At 39.2% G+C, this 16,294-nt stretch overlaps 1 protein-coding gene across 2 annotated transcripts in view; it reads left to right on the top strand.

Annotated features, from left to right (window-relative positions):
* Positions 1 to 16,294, top strand: part of LOC117380970 (seizure protein 6 homolog) — a 78,055-nt gene that overhangs the window by 52,423 nt on the left and 9,338 nt on the right. For both annotated transcript variants that reach the window (XM_055226983.1, XM_055226982.1), the window contains exons 4-9: positions 1,330 to 1,522; positions 8,363 to 8,548; positions 9,383 to 9,551; positions 10,160 to 10,326; positions 10,615 to 10,809; positions 11,865 to 12,003. In XM_055226983.1, coding sequence (XP_055082958.1) covers positions 1,330 to 1,522; positions 8,363 to 8,548; positions 9,383 to 9,551; positions 10,160 to 10,326; positions 10,615 to 10,809; positions 11,865 to 12,003 — 1,049 coding nt within the window. The remainder of the gene's footprint in view (positions 1 to 1,329; positions 1,523 to 8,362; positions 8,549 to 9,382; positions 9,552 to 10,159; positions 10,327 to 10,614; positions 10,810 to 11,864; positions 12,004 to 16,294) is intronic.

Below are 16,294 nucleotides of genomic sequence, written 5' to 3'. Positions count from 1 at the left end.
TTGTAAAGTTTCAAGGCAATGACAAGGCCATTTTTTCAATTTCACTATACATCATTTTTCCTAACAATTATGCACAGGCATCTACATAATGGACCATTTATTTTCACTAACCATTTATTGTTTATTTGTTGATGGAAAAGCTGTAGAGGTGTGTCAAGTCTAATTGTACTTGTGATAAAAATCCAATCCAGTCAATCCAGAGCTGCCCCTTCCTCACATAAGCAGGACACAGTCACCTCTAAGCTGAGCTCTGTCCATTAGCCCTGTGCTCCCTTCAGCTGAATGACAGCCTGTCAGCAGCACAAATGTATTCTGCTGCTGTTGCAATTGCACATTGTGCTCATCTCCACAGTCTGAGCTTTTCCAGGCGGCTGCACTAAAACTCCTGCTCACTTATTACCTGTGGGACCGGGGCCTGCGGGGGGCGCGCCTTTTTCTGCCTCATGGCATTGGCCGACCTCGGCCCACTGCCTAAGACTGCATTAGCTTGCACAGCCGGTGTGCATCACACTACAGGCTTCAAAAAGACCTTGAGACTTTGGAGGCTTGGACTTGATTGCATTTTAGGATTTAGACAGAAAGACATAGAAATACTAGCAAAGCCATAAAATAATAAGCAATGAAAACTTTTCCAGTTTTATTGCTCATAACCATTAGCTGTGGATGAACATAGTGTGCTTATGGCTCTGTGGGGAATGAATCAGATGTTACTGTGAAATGTGTCAGTCCTCCATTATCCAGACAGTTTAACTGCACAGCGCTCTCCTGAGAGTCTCACTCCAGATTTCAGTGCAGATGCTGCTCAAACCTGTTGAAGACATAAAACGCTGCTGTCAGAGCGGCTCACGGGCACAAGGAGAGCACAAAGGCATTCTAATTTATACGTTTGCACCGTGATGACAGCAACAGCTACCCCCAACATCTATCTAGTAAAATTAAAATGCCTGTTGGAACTTAACATTTTACAATAAATACAATCAGTTGTGGAATCCACTGTTTTTAGTACAATAAGGTAGCAAGGTAACATTTCAAGTTCCACACCCTGTTGAGCCAAATATAGATATCGACATATTTAAATGATGTTGTGTAAAGACTCATAAGACTCATAAGAGTATATCATATTAGTAACATTACAAGCTGCATGTTAATGGTAAGGTAGGGTCATCTTTTTTTTCATGTGGTAATTTACAAATGTCAACATTCATCCAGTGAGAAATACTCACATTTTAATGGTCAAATGAGTGTTGTGTTTTCATAATACTGTGCTATAAAGTCAAGGATGATCGTTTGTGTGTCTGTTTGGCTGAAACTGCCTTTGGACATTTCCAGGTTGTGAATGTGAGTGTTTTGGACGGGGACCAGGTGACTGTAGAGGACACAGGTGGCAGAGAGCCCTCCATCCTGGCCAACGAATCGATGCTGATGCGGGGCCTTGTACTGCGCAGCTGGAGCAACCAAATCTCAATCCGCTTTCGGAGCGATCAACAGTCAAACCCTGGATTCCTCCTGCTGAGTTACCAAGGTGAGCTCATAAGAAATCTGTCAGCATTTCAAGGCCACACCCACGCAATCATTTTCAACACACATTATAGTTTGATGGACATTATTTATGCCCACACCAATCTGGTATATGCAGGGCTCATCCAGCACTGTTATTGTTTTAGTGTGATTTCTATTCAAAGGTTTTATTATTCTGGTGGTGGGGGTGTAATTAATTAAAAACGTGTCAGTCAAGTAAATGCATGATCCTAAATAGAAATACAAACAGTGTGACTAAGGAATCAGTTGTGTAGTATTATGTAGTCTTGGCTTAGTATAGCAATCTGCATTTGATGAACTTAGATTTCAGATATAAGGCTGGTTATAATGGCCAAAAAATATCCCACCCCATATTAATCAATCTCCATTTTCAGTTTGTTTTTTCTTTTCTTTTCAAAAGCAAAATAAAAACTTTGTTCCAAACCGCATTCTTTTACTGACAGAGGAGGATTTGCTATAGGATTTTGTTGATTTGCTGAATTAAAAATACTCGAGCAGATAATTGATGTTCAGACATGACTGAATCTCAATCTTGATTAAAATTAGATCAATTACCCATCCCTACTAACAAGTGTTACAAATGTCTTACTATTGAGTGCAACACAGCTTATTACGGTCAAATGTTATGGTATACGTGCGCCCCAAACGTACAAAAAGTAGTGTTAGTATTAAAAGTATTACTGCATTGAGACTCCATGGACTCACTCTGCACCTACAATATATTTTTGCTTCATTTGTCCACATAACAACCATAACCACAAAACAGCAGCACGGATAGTTACGATGTACTGTTGTTAAATAAATTCCCCCTCCTGTCCGCTCCCGTGCTTTTTCCATGTGTGACATTGATCTCTCCATGTCCACAACAATGTCTATTTAGCTGAGCAATCACACAAAGTGGCCACCAATTATATGCTCCATCGATTTGAGCTGATGCTGGAAGCTGCTGGACAAAACATTCATTCCAACACATTACTATGGCACTCTTCATCAGAGCTAAAATGATAGCGGGCATGTGAGCGACGGTGCTGACGTGAGATAAATCAGAGCGTGGTCGCCGGGCTGAGTGATGGTTGCTAGGGGTCAGGACAGCACGTACCCGCTCATGTTCGTGCGCAGACAGATGGAGACAAATAGCCCCAATATATTGTACTGTTATTTAATTTCACTTCCAGGCTCGGGATGTGGAGGGTTATAAAGAGAGCGCGTACAGGCAACATTTGGTCTATAGACACAGTGTTTCACTTTATAAAGACTACACCTTAATTAACCTTAATAAAGCTTTAAAGATTTAACTCATAGTGAACAAATTGTTTAATAAGAATGAGTCAGATAATATTAATTTGAAGTATTTACCAATGTTGCAAAAGTAAAGTCAATGTAATGATAAAACAGCATTTTAATATCAAAAATAGGCCTATATATCCAATGGGGATAGGGGTTGGGTAACTTAATATACTAAATATACCTCTTTTTCTTATTCATTTATGTGTTTATTTTTCATTTTGGATATTCCTTACAAAATACCATGTCATTTTATCAATAAGTAAACACATCACATCATCATTAGACTGTAAGATCTGAAATTAATTATTATGTTTCCAGTACATCCTCTAAAATGTTGAAGATTATATATATATATAGTAGCATTTTTAGGTTTAGTTTCCCGTATCAAATAATGAAAAAATGTGGGGAATTATATAATGGTAGTGCTGCAGACAGAATTCCAGGAGGTTATGAGTTACGGGTTGTCTGAATGAAGCCGTCAAAGCGTCTTTTGAACAAATATGTGTGTAGAATTGGATCTGCGCTCTCATTCATCTCTTTTAATGTGGAGAAGGGAAAGTGTATGTTCAGCAGAGTTTCCAAAGGCGTCTTACAAACCTGGAGATGTTTTAATTTGTCAATTCATCTCCTTGGTAAGCACTGGATCACCTTGTCACACGTAATGGCCTGTGAGAAATGTGATTGGACAAGCGTGGAGAAGCAGACAGAGCTGTGAAGGTTCAGTGTAATTAATATCTACTCCAGCGGTGACGGATGGACACCTCCTTTATCTGCTGAATACCGAGTTTGTGAGAGGAATTTATAGTCAAGATGTAAGAAAAAACAAAAACAAAACCACACATGCTCTTATAAGGTGGGTTTCCATGCTTCTTGGGGACAATATATTGACTTCAATTCATTTTATATCCTATAACCTTTAACATAGTGACAACTTTCTTTAACTTATTGCTCTCTTATCTGAACTTTAAACTATTTTGTTGGTCTAATAATAAAGGATTTACATCGTGGAGACCTGTCAAAGTCTGTAATATGCATTTTTCATTGGACAGCATGTAGTGCAGCCCACCAAGACGATTTGTACCCGGGGCCCAGAAAATGTGATAAATCCTGACCCAAGTTGAATTTCCGTTATAGCAGAAACTGCATTTTGAGAGTTTTAGAGCGGTTTAAATTGAAATCCATCCAAACATCCAACAAAATTAAAGCAACAGGAAAAGTAATAGGGTTGTCTATAATTAATACTAAACCTTGAATTAAAACTAGATAATCTACATATAGAAAAAAGATATAAATATTTCAAGTATTGATCCTGAAATAATCACATACACAGGACTAAATCTGACCTTTACTGTATAGTTTCAGAATGGTCTTGAGCTTTATCAGAATTAGTATAAGCCTGTGATAATATTAGAGAAACTACTTTTTATTTTGTGTTGAAATGAACACTCTATTGTCAGTTAATGTGTCTTGAGTATGTAGCCTTTTTCTTAGTGTTGAAATCAAGTCTGAAATTGTTGTACTGTTCATAACCACAGTACAAAGCAATGGCATCTATGAAATATATAGCATGTAGCCATCATGTCAGAGCAAGTTAACCAGCTTGTATTGATTGTATCTGACCTTAGTAAAACAGAACATGAATTAGCCCTATCATATTTACAGTAAAAGTCATAAATCTGTGGGTTCTTATCGATTTGCTGTAGCTAATCAGAGCATTGACAAGTGAAGAGGCCAGAGACCTTTACACCTGACACTAATCCACCAGCCGACCCTGCTCCTTCTCTGTATCGACGAGAAGCTCTGGTCCGAAGTTATTTCTTCTTAATAGGCTTCATCGAGTAAATGACCATTAAAATCGAGTTTTTAACCCAGCCACATAAATACCAATAGAGCATATGGTGGCAGCCTGTGCTCGGACCTTTATAAGTGAATCGTTTCCCTGATACAACTCTATTGATCAGTTTAGAAGGAGTGCTGGTGTGCTGAGCCAGCGCCAGAACTATAAAGTGTATTTAGACACGATCAATGGGACACAAAAATCCCCAGCTTCATCTCTGTAAACTTTTGTCTAAAACAGGTCACTGGGTTGTCTTAGGTTAATAACGTTGACTTCCACACTTCATCTAATGTGCCCTTCTGAAGAGACATTATCAGCTAATGAAGAGCGGTTCTTCCTAATTTCACAGCCTGAGAAAGTGTTTACACAGCAGCGCTATGGCAGCCTAATATCACAAGGATAAATAAGGGCATGTTTGCTTTCTTTAAATCATGTCCACAAGTTAATCTTTGAACAACAAGTGTGAGGAAATCCAACAATGCAACCTGTTAGTGGGTGTAAACAAGACGCAGAACAATGACTAATTTAAATACCTGCAAACATATATATGTATAGCATGTAATATTTAAAAATAAGTAGTAAAGGACATTACATTTTTGATTGACCACTCCTGGATCAACCTTTCAGTATCAACCTTTAGTGTTACGATTATTGTGGAAAGAACAATTTTTAGACTTTTCACAATCACTGGCACCAAAACCAAACCAAATTATCGCAAATATATCTTGGAGGACAAAGCTAGATGCCCGATGATTTAATCCATTTTTTCACAGCCGTCCTTTCTTTCTGGTAATGGTCTTGCTTTGCCTCACCAGTGTTTCACCTTCCTGACAATAGAACCATAACTAAAAAACATAAGCTCCACGTCTGTTTGCCCTGGCCCTACCGTGATATCCACTAATCTCTTCTGCCTCCTCCATGGGTCTATTATTTGTAATAGCAAAACAATCAGACTTTATGGCCCAGCACCGCATCTAACGGAATGGAGGCGCCACCTAATTTAATACTTCAGGAATTGGCTGCACATTTTCGCCCCTGGCTTTCCCCGCTGCATGCTCAATAGGGATGTAAATGCTGCTATGATAATGGCAATAACTAGGTTCATTGGAGCTAGTGATAAACCAAGAATTGAATGGACGACCCAGGGGCAGTGTACCTGTTCCCCCTGGCGCTCTGATTTACTACCAAAGAAGGGACTGTTTCATTATGGAAGGAGGCAGTGGCCGTGTAACAGAAAAGCTCCAGTTTGAAGATTAAAACATGCTGCGTGAGGGCAGTTTACAAGCCTCTCTGGGAAAAGAGTGTGTGTAGTAGAATGTACTGTGAGTTCAGTGCAAAGACTAATAGAATGGGCCTTTTAATATCCAATTCGGCCTTAATGCTGTTTGCAAAGACATACATAAGCTGCTGTCTTCCATCTAAAATTGATATATAGTACATGGCAATTCGTCTATTATGGCCAGCTGCTGAGTGCCTGTTCACTTAATAATTCATACAGATTATATTGTTGACAATATTTTTTCTGTCTTGGCTTTTATGTGGCTACACTCTAAACTAATGTGGCAATTGAACAATATAGATTATATAATTAGTACCATGGTTTGATTTAGGATCAGGACAGTCAATGTATGCACAAATTATAGCTGATTTTTGTGATCATGAAAATGTGGCAGTGCAGTGACAATGAATGGCTGATGTATTTTGAACAATTCCAGGGCTGATACTGATCAATGTGATTCATATTGATCAATAGATATTTTGTAACTTTGATTTGATTCTTGAGATAAATCAAAGGATTCGAAGGACTCGACATCAACATCATTGGTAGAGCGGTCAGACTCACTGACCCACAGGTTGGTAGCGTGATTCTAGCTCTCACAGATGAAGGCTAGAATCATGCTGTCGCTGGGAAACCCACCTCACCTGGAGTGTAAAGTGCTTTAAGTGCCTTAAAGGTGGAAAAGCACTATATAAAAACGTGACCATTTACCATTTACCATAATGAAAACTGTTCAAAAGTTGTACACAGGCCGAAGATCGAATGTATTATGCCAACTGTTTGCTAGGGATTAGAGAGATGATAGATAGCTTTATTTATCATCATAAATGTGATTCAGTAAATTAAAAATATATAGTCCACTTTCTACTATCATTTATCATTTGTAGTAAAATCTCCCCCCACACAAACAAACCCAAATAACCTTCTCTATATTAGCATAAGTAGATTAAGGTGTTTACAGTACGCGGCCTGTGGCTGATTATTATCATAATTGCTTTTAAGGCTGCAAACATAAATTCTATGAAGGCAGGCTTCCAGTGTGGCCTTTCTCTGTTGTTTTGTAATTACATCAGCTCTCATTTGAACTGGGCCTGACATCCATAATGCTCAAACACAATGTGGAGTATGCTAATTCACACTGAAGTTACAGCTTTTGAAAAAGGTTCTATTCTTTGCATTTCTGAACAATAGCCCAATTATGGCACTTCTGTGTTCTATTCACACGTTCTCCCAACTTTTAAAACTTTGATCATTAAAGCGTCTACACTAATGAGGTAGAACAGTGCAGTTATTAGCCAGGAAAGACGGTTGTTTAATAGGTTCCATTACAGACTTAGTTAGCCTAATCCATTATCCGTGAGAACTCTGCATCAGCCGACACTATTTGTTTAAAAACACACAAAGAAATGAACGCGCACCAGCATTGATCTTTCCCCCATTGCAATGAGCACAGTTTGACAAGCCCCTCACTGCTAGTTCCTCTTCCAGTTATCACATTACACACTCATTACGATGCTCTAGTGATCGTTGGAGGTTTCATTTGTCGTGGCGACACAAACCAGACACAGAAGAGCTTTATACTCCTGTTAATTACTTCAACGTCGCAAACATGTCATTGTACATTTGCATACTGTATGTAGCACAACACTGTAATTAATTAAGAGGGGGATCGTTTGAAACTACATTAGGAGAGTTCAAATTGTAGTGCACAGGTTGTGTGTACAGCAAGAGTAAAAAGTGCTATTGTTTGCAGCAAATATTCCAAAAATGTGCTTTGGGATTGTGCATTCGCTGAACTCATCATTAGGTAATAAGGTTTTCTCTTAGGAAACCTTTTTAAATGTAATAATTTTGAGTAATTTTGATAGTTGTCTTGTAACTATCGGCACACAAAGACATGGTTATTTGCCTTGCGTCGCTATGATAAAGATCTATTACCAGGACCGCCTGCAACAAAGGAAATTGTCACCAGGCAAATTATGATAGCTGACACTGTGCACAATGTTCTGATAAGAATAACCAGTGTCTAATGAGAATATTAAAGGGTTAAGAGTGTTACCCATGTTACGATGTTTCCCATAGTAGTAGTCGCTATTCTCCTGCATTCAAGAAGCCAATATTCCAAAAATCTTCCCCTACACCCCATATACACTCACTGTGATTATGTATTAAACCTTCAACTTTATATAAAACCTTAAGCTTTTTTTTGTATTTTCTGATAACCCGTATGGCCTTTTGCGGCACTTGGGAATAGTCCAATCTTGGTAAGGAAGATTGGACAATATTTGAACTGTTCACTGGTATCTCTTCCCATTTATCATAGGCTGGACCAGATCAGAATCAGGACTCGTTCTTGTTTATGCATTCAGTTCCAACACTAGTATATTTAAGATTGTGCTGACATATTTCTCTTTCTACAGCGTTTGTGTTGAGCTGTGCGTTCCCTAAAGAGCCCACTGGCGGAGAGGTCTCTGTGACTCACCTTCATCCTGGTGGAGAAGCGTTCTTCAGCTGTTTGACTGGCTACAAGTTGCAAGGGCCTAAAATGCTTTCATGTCGCAATGCAACCACACCATACTGGAGCGGGAAAGAGCCCCGATGCACAGGTACAGTAATCTATTTTTTGTACACACAACTACTGTATTCTATTCATAGTGCTGTCTTTGCTAGAACAAAGAAAGAAAAAAAAAAGAAAATCACCTACAGGCCAAGCTATAAGAATAAAACTGTTTAGAATTTAATTAAACATACAATTATTTCCCTTCCTGTTACCTGAGGGTTAATTGAAAGTTTTGTTACCTATTTTTATTTTCTAAATTAGTTATGAGGCCAAAAGGCAGACTCCTGACATCAGCTATTTGGAAGCTATGGGGTTTTATAATCAAATTCTGTCAAAAGTCACCCACCCAAAGTAGTTTATGCAGTATAATAAAAATGTATTTATGCAAAGTAAAGTCTATGAGTAATTTTTGTTTTGTTTTCTCCCGCTGTGTTGATTACTTGCACTCTGAGGCCAAATGAGTGTGTTTGTGTGTGATTAGCAGCACACATCTGTATTCTTTTGGAGCCAGGGCACAATAGGACCATTGGACTTGACTGCTTTAATTAGAATTGGGCTATATTTCTCTGTTTCTCCTGCTGCTAAAGGCTCATCTGACAGTTCTAGTGTGTTTGTGTAGCTGCTCTCCGCTGATAGTGAACGCGCTGGTGTTGGCCTCTTCTCTATACATGTCCATCACACACAGTCACACACTCTTAGAGCTGGTGAGGACCACGTAGTGTAGCCTGGCCACAGTCCACTGGATACAGATGTAATCTGCGCTCACACTGGGGACTTTGCTCTAAACCTCTGCTCCACTCCGCGCCATTACTTTTCTCATTTTGAGCTCCATACCCTCCAACTGGTTTGTCTTCCCTACCCTCTCTCTCTTCACACGCAGCGTCCTGCGGAGGCATGATAAAAAACACAACCTATGGTCGCATAGTCTCCCCTGGTTTCCCCGGCAACTACAGCAACAACCTGACATGTCACTGGGTCCTGGAGGCACCCGAGGGCCACAGGCTGCACGTCCACTTTGAGAAGGTGGCTCTGGCTGAGGATGATGACAGGTAATGTACAGCACTGGATGGTGCCATTAATACCTGCAGTTACAGCAGCACTCTCCATATGATGACTGCGTATACAGCATAACCTTTGTTAGTTTGTTATGTAATTAGAACCTTGAGTATGTGATCATTGGACTGGTAATTCTACTTTTAGTTTTGCAATTACTGTAAGTCTTCATATAGTTGATACTTGCTAGTATCACATTTCTCTGAAATGATGAAGTATTCCCATAGCTCTAATCAAACAGTACTGTGTAGTGTGTCTTCATCTAATATTTAGCCATTTTAAGTCATCTGTGTGACTAACAGTGTGTCTGGGGAATAAAGCTATAAATATCCATAACCTGTAGGGACTGTCTGATGAGTCTGAAACAGCTCTTTATCATTGCATGACTTTAACAGAGCTGGGTTACACAGAATAAGTCAAATTGCTACACAGGACAGCAATAACATTACAATTTGAGTTCTGCAGCTACTGATCCATAAACTTATTAGATTTGCAAATGGAACAGTGAGCAGCCCATATGAAACCTTGTAATGTCTTTTCTTTTTGTCATACCCCTCGCTGACTTCCCCTTTAATCTGCCCATCTGTGTAAATGTATGTTGTAGGCTGCTGATTAAAAACGGCAACAACATCGACTCTCCACCCATTTATGACTCCTATGAGGTGGAGTATTTGCCCAATGAAGGCCTTCTCAGTACGGGACGCTATCTGTTTGTGGAGTTCACCACAGATGGGAGCCTGACCTCCACTGGTGCAGCCATCAGATATGAATGTATGTATGGTCTAATAAATAGAAAATGCGTTTTAATCAAGATATTTATTTAAGACAAGTATGCGCAAATGTACTGCAAAAAAACTAGTCATCTGCTAAGTTGCAGACAATGGTTGAAAACATAAAGTAATGAAATACAGTTACCAACATGTAAATAGTTATGTAAATACGTGCGGGGTGGAATTTACGTGAGATTTGCCATAAAAACTTTTTACAATATTGTAAACTAAATACTGTGTTTTAGCCCAGAGACACTCATTCATCTTTTTGTGTTTAATATTTTTGCAGCTTTCGCCAAAGGAATGTGCTACGAGCCTTTTGTAAAGTATGGAAACTTCAGCAGCTCTGACTCCTCGTACGGTGTGGGGGCTGTAGTTGAATTCTCCTGTGACCCTGGATACACCCTTGAGCAAGGCTCTGTTGTGATTGAGTGTGTGGACCCAGAAAACCCACAGTGGAACGAAACAGAGCCAGCTTGCCGAGGTTAGTCAACATCTTGTGGAACTTTTCATCCTCTTTAACCTCAGTGCCAAAACCTACCTGTCCTTAAGCATTTGAAGGAGCCTGACTTTCATCTGGTTTATTTCTGGAATTAGCAAATCCTTTTCACTCACTTCCAGTTAAGTATATCTTTTAAGCAGCCTTCCTCTGATCCTTGATAAATTCCATCTTATTATTAACAATAGAGAGCGTGTGCTGGCAGGGCAGATTTCAGAAGTGCCCAAGATTAAAGCGTGCAAAGGTTGCCTGCAGACGGACTCAGTATATTGCGCACACTAAGCACTGCACTAAATAGCTGTCTACCCTTGGTGGCCTTTCCTTCTTCACTTCACATCTCCCAAACATAACACCCTGACCTCTCCACCAGGCTTTGTTGGGTGCATGGTCATTCTGACACATAGCGAAAATTGAAAAGCTTTCTAGTAAAAATAGAAATGAGGAAATTAAATTTCCGTGCCCTCTGGGTCATGGTCGCTCAGAGGTTTAGTGCCAGCATGCAGTTTTACAAGGTTCTTATCAAGGAGCCTGCACACAAAGTTATATTAGAAGTTTAAATGCTGCATGTAAAATGTTTGTAACTGTTGTAACTGTATTACTGTACATTCATATCAGTATTGTATTTACTTATATTTTAAAATGATATATGAACTGTCAAGACATAAACATAAGCATTTAAACTGACTGAGTATGCTACTAAACTATTTCACAATTATTTATAAAGATAACTCCAAAATGTATGCTGCATTGCCTGGTAAAAGTGTCTCTAGGTTACTGTATTTCTGAACAGCACACAGTTATTTGAAGAAGGAAGCATACGGTAAAGCTTTCCACAGACATTAACAGAGGAGAATGGGAGAAATAATTGATGGAGAAAAGGCAGTTTAAAGCCTCAAATGTGTAGCCTTCTGCAGCGCAGCACTTCTTTAGTTTGCAGAGTAAAGAAAAGAAATGCTATAAGGATGTTATTTTGGTTCTAAAGAGTACTGCTGTCCAGATAATGGCTGTGAAAGGCTCACGCTGTGTTATTTGTGTTGCAGCTGTGTGCAGTGGGGAGATCACAGACTCGGCTGGTGTTGTGCTGTCTCCTAATTGGCCCGAGGCCTATGACAAGGGGCAGGACTGCATCTGGGGCATCCACGTGGAAGAGGACAAGAGGATCATGCTCGACATCCAAGTGTAAGAGTGCACCAGGTGTAGAGCAAGAGCCACCTTCACATGTTAAATGCTCACTCCTCTCACACAGGACAACATGCACACCACATACTGCGCTCGTGTTGTTAATTATATATTTTTTTTAATTTCCACCACATTAAGGATTCTGTGTTGCTTCCAGCTCGCTCTGACCAGATTAGCCAGTAAGCCTCCTTGCTCCCACTTCCCTGGTGTGCGTCTTGGAGTTGGCTTTGAAATGAATACACTCTGGCAGAGAAGTACTCTCAGCCACTTGTTCTGCCTTGGCCAACTGTAATTCAACACACAGACGACGCACACATGCAGATGTCACAGAGCATGTATATGCGCCCAGTATCCTCTTCAGCCATCAATCTTCCCTGAACGCCTCATCCATCATCACACAGACACATACACAGTCACAGCTGTTAAGCAGGCAGCTGAGGCCGCTATGGAGCACTATCTGTACAAACCACTACAGACCTTGTTTTTCTCAACTAAAATAACAAACTCTAGTTATGCACATTCAAATCTGTACTTTTGCTGCATATAATTGACTCACACTATTAGTTCTATGAGCATGCTGTCTATACAGCTAACAGAATACAGCATAAGTCATTTGTTTAAGCGCCTCGAGCCTTCTGTAGTGCTGTGAAAGGTTAAAATTAAACCAGCGGGAATACAGCCTAGGGTCACAGAAAAAATAGACATGGCATACAAAAGTCTGACAGAGACAATTGTTAGTGGAGACAGTAGTCATTCATATGGCTGTTTATTGGTAAAATTATATTTAAAATAAAGCTCTCTCCTCAGATTTGCCAAAGTGCAGTATTTTGCTTTTTGTAAATTGTAATTATAAAAAATGGCACACTGTATAAAATGTAAACATATGATGCAAATGTTGGCATATTTCCATATCATGTTTTATTCAGACGAAAACATAAACAACTTATCTGCGTACTCAGTGACATTTTACCATTTTATTAAAGGTAATTCATTTTAAAGGAAGCCATATATAAAACAGTTGGTGGAAATGCAACATAAGGCAATACATAAATGGTAAACCCCCGCCCAAATCTACTCAATAAAAACAATGTTAAACTCCGTAGCTCTGCTGCCAAATGATCTTGACACATTTCGATTTGTCATTTTCATTGGTGCAATCCATTTAATAACCTTTTCAAATAATTCCAAACTTTTACACATTGTTTTTATTCTTCAAATCTAAGAACATTTCTCTGGGTCTATGCTGTACTTCAGAAGACCACTTTAAGTGAGTGCCAATTAAACCAAATAGTTTTATTAGGCAACTGGTGCTCTAAATGAAATAACTGCTAATATTTATTGTAACAATAGGACAGCATGAGTAAGAGCATAAAAAGAGTACTTAGGTTTAAGGGGACAATGTAAGATTGAGGCTGCTGATTAAAAATGGCAATAACCTAAATTAGCCTTAATGAGAGCTGGGTTTAAAGTCATTATCTGGGTTGAATAACTAAATTAAGTCGATCCATATGGAGCAAACAGACAGAAGCCTTGCTAGATTTATCAGCCCCAGCAGCAATGTGAATACCAAAACAGACTTTAAAAATATCTTTTTGAGCTCAAATGTGCATGATTTCCTTAATGGCTTTCTGTGTTGGAACAACGAGGCCAGAGAGCACTTGGTTTTGGCTCAGCCCACTCCATCGCTACAGCGCACACAATGCCCCAGCTCTTATCTCCCAGGATTATAGACTCGGAGATATGAGCAATCAGTCAAATAGGAGCTGCATATCAAAGGGAAGAGGCAGGGGAGGAAACATGTATTTCGGGAAAAGGTTGGAGTGACCCAAGTTCTTGTTAGTGGACATATTTCAGTGAACCATGTCTAAAAAGAGAGGTTAATTGTATTCATTTTTAAACTTTAGTTAAATATATTTTTGGATTTTTGTCAAATTTAGGACTACACAATATAAAAAATGTATCAGTATCACTATACCTGCAACGCAAAGAATTAACTGCATGATTATAAACAGCTAATCGCATTTAGGAATATCACAATGTCTGAAGAAATATTCAGACTCAAATAAATCCTTTTATTTTCCTCAACTGTAAACCTATATTATTATTTGCATCTATTTGTATTGATTAGATATGATTAGGAAAGGATAAACTTGTAATGAAACAGAGAAGAACAATATCCTTTGCATCTTTGTCTTTATTTTTAAAATTTCACATAATTGACAAACTAGGTATGTGCTGAGGGGATATGATGTAATGTAAAACAATGAATAATAACAGTAGAATATAAACTGTGATGGGTTAGAGTAAATCCTGGTTCTGTCCTCAACAAGGGCTGTGTATTTCTGCTTAAATAGTAACTGCTCAAAACTACTATTCACATAAAACTAACCACGTATTGTTATAGGTCTTTTAGCAGCATGCAGTCCTAACCCACTGGCTAATATGTGCTTCTACGAGTTAGTTTTTAATCCAAGCCACTGCAGTTCAGGGTTGGCCTCTTGCTGTGAATTAATGGCGCCGTGGGCAGTTCTAGTTTATCTGAAGGTTGGTCATGCGTGTCTTTCATGGCCGCGTATACCACAGCTTGTTTGATCCCCACAGATCCCTCTATTACCCTCCTGTCTGCTGTTCTCATCATTAGAATAGCATTCCAGGAGGCTTGGTCCACATATCATTTGTGTTTATGTATGTGTGTCGGGCATGTTGAAATGACAAAGCTTGTGTGTCTCATTATTAGGATGGGCACACTCTTCCATACAGTAATGAGAATGTTTGGGACATTATCATTCATCGCTGTGCCCGCGTTGGCAATTACACAAGAGCAGTGCGCATAATGAGGGTTGATTAATTAATTTAGGCCAAACAGGAGGGCCGGCTCTCAGCTAATTAGCATGGAGCAAGAGCAAGAGACAAGAGGTTACGGCAGATAGTCCCACCTGTAGACAACACTACACCAGGTACATGCTCTCAATGGGAGTTAAGAGTAGTTTATCTCTGAATACTCTTTATCAATAGGTTGCGTTCACCCGGTATCGCCATATTACTGAGTGTCTATGGGTTTTACAATGATAAAAAGTGTTGATGCATGCTATGTTGATTCACTATTCCAAACAATAGCTTTCGAATGTAAAAAAGTCCTCCAAATGTTGCATATACGTAACAGGAACAAGCTGAAACCATGAAAGCTTAAAACTGAGCTGGAGGTCAAATCAGAATTCAGTTTTTAATGTTTAATGGTGTCAGATTGAACAATTGTTGATCTTGTTTATGGTTAATACCTCTGTAATCACTGGGTCTATCTGCATAAAACAAAAACTGGCACAACGTTTAATAGCTGCACGTGGTGCTCTGACACAACCCCAACGATGTGACTGTGCTCAGCTGATAGGACTTGAAGACATAAGATTAATATAGCAAGTTTGTGGAGCTAATTCCAAACAAATAAAGTTCAGCATTTGTGGATATCAAAAGCAGTGACTCTCCATGATTTTTATAGGTCCCTGCCTGCGTGCCAGTGATCAGCTTTAACTATGAGGGTTCGTGGGTAGGTGTATAATCCCTGTATCTTTCGTCAGTAGTTGAATGTACAAAAAGTCATTCTATTATTTTTATTTGTAAGGGGAGATTGCAATATCCTCATACAATGCTAATATGCCCTCTCTTTCTTTCAATATGGGGGATTTGTGAATATTTCCCACTGACATGTCTTAGTGAAGGGCAGGCTGTACCATAATGTAACAAAACTTTGCACTTTGACATTTGCTGCCAATTAAAAACAAGCCCGTCTCTTGCCAGAACACTAATGACTCCACACAGAGCACACTTTGATATTCTTGCTTGGCTTGAGCAATAGACAAAGTTAAGCCAAACCCATGTTCTCAGGATAAGTTATAAATTCACACCGCATTTAGTCATCCACTAAGTGCTTTTTAACAATTCAACACAGCAAGGACCTTAGGGCAAGAATGTTAGTCAGTTGTGAACTTTTTACCATGGGCAGACTGGTTGAACAGAGCCCTCAACTGGACACAGTGAGTACTACAGGCACTTTTACCTTAGATGTCAGTGGAAGATGGACTGCTTTCTCGCTGAAAACAATTCTTCAATCAATGTAACAATACAAATGTCAAATATGAGTATGAAAAAATGGCTTATGCACTGCTGACAGGTATAGGAACTTTCATTGTGTAAGAGTTAATGGGATTTTACTGTTTTTTCCCCAGATTTGACTTGACAGGTCAGTTAAGGTGACAAAATGCCTTGAGGCTTGTACATAACGCAGCTGTCAGCC

The sequence above is a fragment of the Periophthalmus magnuspinnatus genome, chromosome 14 (assembly GCF_009829125.3).
Source record: "Periophthalmus magnuspinnatus isolate fPerMag1 chromosome 14, fPerMag1.2.pri, whole genome shotgun sequence".
Classification (NCBI taxonomy): domain Eukaryota; kingdom Metazoa; phylum Chordata; class Actinopteri; order Gobiiformes; family Gobiidae; genus Periophthalmus; species Periophthalmus magnuspinnatus.
This window is presented reverse-complemented; position numbering and strand designations above follow the sequence as displayed.